This window comes from Pollicipes pollicipes, unplaced genomic scaffold (assembly GCF_011947565.3).
Source record: "Pollicipes pollicipes isolate AB1234 unplaced genomic scaffold, Ppol_2.1 Scaffold_7261;HRSCAF=8764_pilon_pilon_pilon, whole genome shotgun sequence".
In the NCBI taxonomy this organism is placed as follows: Eukaryota; Metazoa; Arthropoda; class Thecostraca; order Pollicipedomorpha; family Pollicipedidae; genus Pollicipes; species Pollicipes pollicipes.
In genome coordinates this window covers 31,539,455-31,547,836 of record NW_023597054.1, presented here as the reverse complement: position 1 = coordinate 31,547,836, position 8,382 = coordinate 31,539,455, and the positions used below count along the sequence as shown (strand labels likewise).

The following is an 8,382-nucleotide window of genomic DNA, read 5'->3' as shown; positions in this document are numbered from 1 at the left end:
TTTGAAAGGTGCGGACATAATGATGGGGTATATACAATAATAGACGCGGAATCTTGTAGGGCTGCCGTCTACTTTTTCAATGGTCCATCCCAAATAATTTGTGTTTAAAAATCCAGATTTCATAGCATAATTCCGAAATTGGGGAAGGTTCGCCGCCTTCCTAAAAAATGCGAGACTCCACCAGTAGTCTTCTCGAGTATTTTGAATGGTGCGACGAAGTCAATGCATTGGTTCTCAATGAACCTAATGGAGTTTATTAACCGAGGAATCCAATAAATAAGTTCTATATTTATATTACTAGACATCAAACAAGTGATAATCGGAACGAAAGATACTGAGCGCAAATGTTCAAAAAGTCAAATGTCAACGGCAGAAATATCAGGAGGATAATCATCGAAACTGAAAGAAATAGAGTGAAGAAGTTCCGGTAGGATGAGCATCTGAAGGAAGAAATGTTGTCACTGTAAATGCTACGGAAAATATGAAATGGTGCTATTTCAGTGCAATAAACATCGACATGAATAAATGCTGAAACGGAAAGCAATCCAACTGCAAAGTATTCACGCAGTGAATATCATCGAATATACAACCACTTCGTTAGTTAGTCATCGGGTGTGAGAGCGCGTCAACTGTGCTGGTTGTTTAAGTCTTACAACCATTGCAATATATATATATATATATATATATATATATATATATATATATATATATATATGTATATCAGTCTTGAGGGATCAGACAGAGCAGTTTGACATAGATGCTTTGAGTGGGCATGATGTAATATGCTTGCCCAATCCTTTAAAACGTTGTGCTGCCCTCATACAAAATATCTAGCTATTCATTATTTCATTTGATCTTGTCATTGTAGCGCCTATAGTAAAATGCAATCGTGATTGCAGCCCAAGAAATTAAGAGCGTCTCGCCGAGGGCTTTTTTACCGGAAGCAGCGAAGGCGGCTAGGCCTGATGTAGATGCTCCCGCACTCTTCTGAGACATCTATACAATCCAAACATGCATTTACCTGAGGGAGTTTTCCATCCAGTACACCAGTCCACAGGTCAAACAAACGGAGAGCGGCCACGTCATGGCTGCATCATGGGTCTTCACATGTGATGCTCTCAAGTCTGGAACAGATGCACACATTATAAGCGTTATCATCAGGTATACTCCGGCACATGTGAACACGGCTGGAAGGCACAGCTGAAGCAATGAATACATCAGCATCATTAATACCGTGATGCATTCCGACATATCAAGACCAGGCCTCTTAACGACTGGGACACTCTTTGAGTGGTCTTGGCTCAAAACACAGGCATCAAAATGCATATTTCAAGGGATTGAGCCAGAAATCGCACACTCAGGTTCACTACGTCCACCCACCCCGTGATGAACGATTACATGCTCCTATTACAGGTGTCTCATTAGAAATAAATACGCCAGATGTGTCCTCCCACCTACTTCGTCTTCAACAACAATTTTCATGGACCAAATAAACGCTTTACGATTCGGTAGCATTTACGCTAGTTTATACCGAATTTTAGTATAACTTAAGGAAAAGGCCAATTCCAAACAATTCATATCGAGTTCACCGTTGAACAATGTAAATGATGATATGGGGATTGTGAACTGCCTAAATGTAACATAATCACGTAAATACTTGCCGTTAAAATAACGCTTCCGGTTTCATCTTCCTTCAGTCTGAAGTTTTAAAAATGATAGCATCAAAGCAGACGCACTGGTTACTGTTCATGTTGTTATTGGTGGTCAACTGATTTGCTGCAACGCTCACAACTCCACGAGACCTTAAATCGCTAACCCACAGGTGTCATAGACGGGCTGTCGGTACAGACTGCATTCGAGGGCGTCACCTGACCGATCACGGATCGCACCTTCTGCACCGGTCAATGGCAGGACGCCACATCATGAGGGCGATCCTCATACCACAGCCCACTTCACGCCCCCCCCCCCCCCCCCCCACAGCATCAGTCCCGTGCTCGATACTAACAAGCACAACAAATCGAAAACAAACATCCAACAAAGCACATCAACAACGGCAACAAACGTCACAACCCTTAACGGCTAATGAGTGGCACTAAACCTATCAGATCCGGGTACGGAACGCTGCCACAGGTTGTAGCGGTTCCCGTCCCTAGTCAGTGACGGCTCCTGATTTATTGTTTCATGTGATTTTCGCTTTATAGCAGAACTGTATTTCTTCCTTTTTGGTAGCCCCGGAGTGCATCCAGAGTCCGCGACACCTGCAGCTGTCGCGACTGTCGTCATGACAACTGCCGCCATCACAACGATTGCAGAATTTGTTGAGGCCGTTGTTAGCTTTTACGGGTTACATGTATCACTTTTAGCTGTTTAGATCCGAGCATTGCGGGCCTGACGGTTTAAGTATTGGACCTACTGGTACGAATGACGTCAGTCCAAATCAACGTTTGTGATTCGTACAGCGGGCGGCAAAGGACAGCCATCGAGAAGCGCATTGGTTAAAGTTTGAACCAGTGAGTCACTTTATATAGACCATGTAAAACTCCGTTTCCCAAAACCAAAGTGCCCTTCGAAAAGAGCCACAGTGCCATACGCCATAGATGAGAAATCGACGCCGTAATGAGAAAAAAAGCAAATGAGACGTATTACTTGCATAGTTGGGAGCGGTAAGTCCAATGAGATGTCTCCCGTAGGAGCGATTTTTGACATCCGAATTTTGAGTTGTTTAGACGAATTTCGAAAAAATCGGCATTTCCGAGCAAATCGGATACGTCTGATCTCACGAAAGGTGAAAAGTATAAAAAGATGGCGCACTCAATTTAAAAGCGAACACGTGCCCACAGACAACCGTTGGATAAAAACACAATGAGAAAGGCTATCCTGCAAGGTTGAAATTAGCCGCACACAGCTTCCACACACCTTACAGCAGACACACTGCAATGTAACTGTCACCCCTTGACGTAATTGGTCGTCATAGTTACTTTTTCAATCCATCTCCTCCCACCATGTACAATGTTTCATGGTGACACAAGCAATTGTGTCCTACAACACGTTTTCTTGTCCTTTTATTCTTTTTATTCTTCTTCCTTATCTTCTTGTCGATGTATAGTTGCACTGATCTATTTGACACTTGCGGTGCACTAAATTTTTAGTTTTAACCCTCTCCTGCTTGGGACGCCTAGAAGCAAGCCGTACGCTTGAAGTCATCGCAAAAATAAGGGATGGTACGACTGCGTTACCCTATGTCAACGATGCTCATGTATGCAAGGAAACTTTACGTCAGTTGTCTAGGTGCGTGTCCAAAGAGATCCAAGCACCAGTAAATTGTTTGTGTTTAATAATGACAGGCTAATGGCGACTGGCGCGGAGGATGCTTTGCGTAGACCGTGATATGCTGTGCTGTCAAAAGGATTGTTCAGCTACGCGCCAGGCAAAGGGGGCAAGCACTGGTAGTGAAAGCGAAACGGGGGGGGGGGGGGCGATAGATGGTAAACTGTCCTCATTTTGTCCCCCGGCTTCCAACCATAATTTTGCGCTGACCCGTCAGTAGGATCACGCGCTCTGTCTCATCTTGCTGGCGGTCGCAGCTGTTCATGAAAATGAACCAATGAGAACAGAATCGAGCAGAACTCCCACACACAAAAATTATAACACATGTTGATCATATCTTTGTTCAAATTTCGGTACATATATTTGCTAATCACGGTCCAGCTGACAGACCTGGGTGCCTAAAAATGAGACCGAGAAAAGTGATACTATATTACGATAAGAAACAAATGTTGTGCACCTGTCTGTCTGCCCGGCTTGTCCTGTTTCACCTGTTTTACACAGCCCCGTCTGACGTTTCAAAGTATTTTCTAGTTCATTTTGATTTTTCATTAAGAAAAGCTGTCATTTCATTAAGAAAAGCTGTCATCTTAGAATGCTTGAAACCATACAAAATGCAAGCATCCACCGCGACTCAGATATCTGCTTGAACCATCCCAAACGTGGTTCAGGTCAAAATGCGCTGCTAATGTACGCGGTCAGGCGTGAGTAAATGGCAAATCAAGGTTTTAACTGAGGGGGGGGGGGGGCTTGCAGCTTATTAGGCGCTTGGTGGTCACTGGTGGAGATTATCCCACTTCAGTTAATATCTTTAACAGGCCCTGACCGAACCTAACGGTCTAAAACGCTGATCGCCCAACCAGGATCCCCAAACAGCGGCCTTCTTGCTCTTGGCGAGGCCCCGCCCCCCGGCGGCGATTGGTTCAGTTCGGCCGCCGCGGCTGCTGATTGGCCTGCGCGACCATCAGTAGCGCCGGACGGCAGCAGCAGCTCAGGCTCCGGCGCGGTCACCAGAGCGCGTGCGCCATGTCACCCATGTGCTCGACGCTGTTCCGACCGTGGGCAGAGCCGGCGGCCGAGGCGGGCCGGACCGGCTCGAGTCGAACCGAGTCGACCCGGACCGCTCCGAGCCAGCGAGAGCCGCACCGGACCGAGTCGAGTGGGACCGATGGGCGGCGGACGCCGGAGCCGTCCGGTGCGGCGGTGCGGTTCTCAGAGACGCCCCTGTACGGGTCGGAGCCTGCAGCGCAGCCGGTGTCGGGCGCCCTGTACCGAGGCACCAGCTGGAGCGCGGGCCGGCGTCCCGCTTGGCGCGTTCCTGGGCGCGCCCCGGCCGCCGCCGCCGCTGGCCTGGAGCGCCCTCCACCTGCTGGCCGAGGAGGAGCGTCGCAGGGCGGCTAGCCGGCGGCGGCGCGACAAGAAGTTCTGTTGCCCAAAGTGCCCGATGACGTTCTCCAACAAGGGGCAGCTGACCGGCCACTTCCGGAAGCACACGGGTGAGTGGTGGAGCACTTCGCGGACTGGATCAATCCACGGAGTGCGGACCAATCCGCTGCCTGCATTGGATCGGATTAGAAATTTCCGCCGCAGTATGGGTTAGGACCAGACCGGATTCTCACATAGGCCCGCTCACATGGAGTGAACAAATTGAAATCCAATGAAATGGGAGTCATCACTAAATAGTGCCTGAAATGCTTGATATAGGCATCAATTCAGGAAAGTATTTCTACACCCAAAAAATAGAATAGTTGTTATGTCAAGTAGTGTGAAAACAGGCTACACAGTCCATCACTGAGTGATAGATTCCTCGAAAACAATTTTCGATGAACAGCTTATATTGACCAATCGATTTGAGTGACTTTGCCAACTTTGAGCTTAACACCAGCCTCATATTAAGTATGCTGTTTCAACTGATCCATTTTCAGGTTAAAGCCGGGCCAAAGTTGCAGCCTCATTACTATTTTATTCCCCCTCCAAAACGGACATTTCTCAAAAAACGGGCACGTTTTCCTCTACAACTAAGGACCAAAGGTATCTTTCTCACACAGCAATTACTTGCCGGATTCAAGTTTCGGTGCTCTTTGCACCCAGCAAAGAGACTTTGGCATGAGGCAGGTACTTATTGATTTGTGTCCTATCTATTCTACTCCCACTTGCATCACCCCACTTGCATGACCCAGTCTTCCATAATGATTTAGAAGGTACCAGGCACTTCACACAGGAAGTCAGGAGATTGATGCGGGTGAACATGCCATCCAATACGGCCCATCATACCCCAAATGAAGATTTGGCTGCGTTTGGAGTAGCTTGTGAGATCACCAGAGCCCTCGGCAAGCAGCTTCTAGGCTTCCATGCATTCCATGATGTCAAAACGCCAGCGGTCATTGCAGATGTCGGAAGACGGGTGACATATGCCTAGCTCACGTTCACGTCTTGTGAACGCGGGAAAATTCTTTATTTGTGCCTATGGCACTTACAACGCATGCGAGGCTACCTCACTTTGACTTTATCGCTGCATGCGTATCACTGCGTATAACTGCGCACAACTGACCTACGCTTACCCACCATATTACTGTTGGTAGGCCAAATTGCGCGGGAGAAATTTTGAAAAACGAGATGCAATACTTTACGTGTCGCTGACAGCGGAAAAAAGCGCCGGCTTCATTCATTTCCCATGCCTATTTCCATTCACTGGGCGTACAGTTTCAAAGTAAAATGCTCCAACATCCTGTTTCGGCAGAAGCAGTGTATGTGGATAAAGGGCAGAGTGGTCGCCGATGGTGTAGTGGTTAACGCGTCTGGGTTAATCGCTGCATGTCTGGGAAACCAGGGGTACAGGGTTCGATTCCCCGTGGCGCCCGCCCTTCCTGGCAGGGTGAGAGGCAGGCGACGCCATTTAGCTTCAGCAGCTGACTGCGTCGTAAAGCCCCTATGGCGATGACGAATTAAGGACAGATCCGTCGCTGATATTGTGTGCTAGCATATCTACATCAACATTTGCTGTCCCGTAAAACAAGTAAACACCAGGTACAAAGAAACGTAAAAACCCTGCAGCGGACCGGCCCACATCTTCTATAACTAAGCATTACATTATATATTATCTTTATGTAGTATGCAGCATTCAGTTTTTATTTCCGAGGACCAAGCGTTTTACACTTCCCTCGTGTTTCCATGTTTCAGTGTTCATCGTGACTAGAAGTGTCTATCTCGGCCCATCGAACCTCCGCCCCTGTTTCAACGTCTGTACCATGGATTAAGCATATTTTGCTCTCAAAATTTGTTTTAATTCGTTTATTAGGTGGCCTCAAGTGTTGATGTTTGATTTGTACAGTTTAAAGCGTGCAATTAAACGACAGCCCAAGCAAGCCGATCTTACTTCGATAGATTATTTCCTCTGCCCCACTACCAAAGCAGATCTGTAGGAATATATTTCCAGCACTTTGCAAACAAATTTTCTCCTGCTTTTCACCGTAGATTATATGTCGCCTTCATTTACGTCATGGACCACGCTCACAAAAATGACGCGAGGAGAAACATGGCCTTAGGTGAAGAGCCTAAGATTAAGCCTTTTTAGGGCTACTAATGTTTTATAGACGGTTGGTAAATTCGCGGTGCTTTGTGGAGACCAGAGCAGATCCTTGCACACCAGCTGTAGTAGCCAAAGATATAGACTGACAGCTTGCATTGTCATGAACGCTATCAAATGCGATGACCGTCTTTCACAATAAATAGCTCTCTTTCGCTCTCGGCGTAACATCAGTAACATCACAAAGCCACAAAACCTGTGAAGGCTCGTGCACCCAGCATCTCTTCAGGTCATTGACCCTCTTCTTGCCGGCAGGGGAGCGGCCGTTCGAGTGTGAGACGTGTCACAAGCGCTTCACCCGCAACGAGGAGCTGACCCGCCACACACGCATCCACACCGGCGACCGGCCGTTCGGCTGCGAGATCTGCGGCAAACGGTTCGGCCGCAAGGACCACCTCAACAAACACCAGCGCACCCACACCACGCCCTTGTACGCCGCCTATGCGTCTATGACGTCAGCCCCGCACGGAGTGCTCTCACCATTCCCATTCGGGTATGGTGCGGAGACGTGCAAACTGCTGCAATAATTGTGTGTATGTGTGAATTATGATTTTTTGCCATTATTATTTAAAGTGATGTGAGGCTGGAGGTTGCGTCATAAGTGATGATAGTTTGCGATTTTCCGGATACTTTGAGCGGGAATTCATGTGCTCAAACGATGTGCTTACAGATGGTGTATTTTGGAAATATATGTCAGATCTTGAACTTGATCTGTCTTAATGTTTCATCTCAACTGAATAAATCATGCCAATTTTCCTGAAGGCCACATGTTTATAATTATTTTTATGCACTGCCATTGGTGGCAAGAAAACACAACATTTATGTTTGTTGCCCATGATCCGTGCACCGCACCACACAGCTATTCGTTGCAGCCGTCGAATAGTGTTCTCCATAGTTCAACGGATTCCCCTATCTCTCTCTCTCTCTCTATCTGCTCCTCGCGCGCTCTCTCTCTCTTCTCTCTCTCTCTCTCTCTCTCTCTCTCTCTCTCTCTCTCTCTCTCCTCTATCTCTCCTCTCTCTCTTTCTCTTCTCTCTCTCTCTCTCTCTCTCTCTCTCTTTCTTTCTTCTCCCACTTTTCCTTCTCTTTTCCTCTTCCCTTCCTCCCTTACTCCCCCTATCTCTTCTCCTACCATTATCCTGCGTCTCTTTACTGCGGCCTCGTTCATGATACATCTAGCTGCCATTACCCTTCCATTTTCCGTATCTCGAAGCATTGCGCGCGCAGCGGTTCCCCCCCCCCCCCCCCCCCGACACGTGGCCCGGTCACGTGCTCACACTTCCGCTACGGCGCACGCAGTCATTTGTGCGCACGCGTCGTCGGGTCCGCGTGACAGCTGGCTGTGAGCGTGGCCCACGAGCAGAACCGGGGCTGCAGCTAGGGAATCAGTGGATTATTTTGTTTTTATTCGTTTTGTTTTGGAAACACGGCAGCCATGAACAACAGCAAACGATGCTGTGTAGGCTTAGTGC

The 8,382-nt window shown here is 47.7% G+C and overlaps 1 protein-coding gene across 1 annotated transcript; it reads left to right on the top strand.

Moving 5' to 3' along the window:
• Positions 1-4,689: 4,689 nt before the first annotated feature.
• On the top strand, positions 4,690-7,615 carry LOC119111981 (early growth response protein 1). Its single transcript, XM_037235896.1, has 2 exons — positions 4,690-4,820; positions 7,166-7,615. Exons 1-2 carry the CDS (start codon positions 4,769-4,771, stop codon positions 7,435-7,437), a joined length of 324 nt encoding a protein of 107 aa, XP_037091791.1. The 5' UTR covers positions 4,690-4,768; the 3' UTR covers positions 7,438-7,615.
• The last annotated feature ends 767 nt before the right edge of the window (positions 7,616-8,382 follow it).

What these genes read in the sequence shown, in the direction of transcription:
- LOC119111981 (XM_037235896.1), top strand. Translation starts at nt 4,769, where the DNA reads ATGACGTTCTCCAACAAGGGGCAGCTGACCGGCCACTTCCGGAAGCAC. An exon ending in CCACTTCCGGAAGCACACGG is followed by an intron (nt 4,821 to 7,165) that starts GTGAGTGGTGGA and finishes TCTTGCCGGCAG; the next exon opens with GGGAGCGGCCGTTCGAGTGT.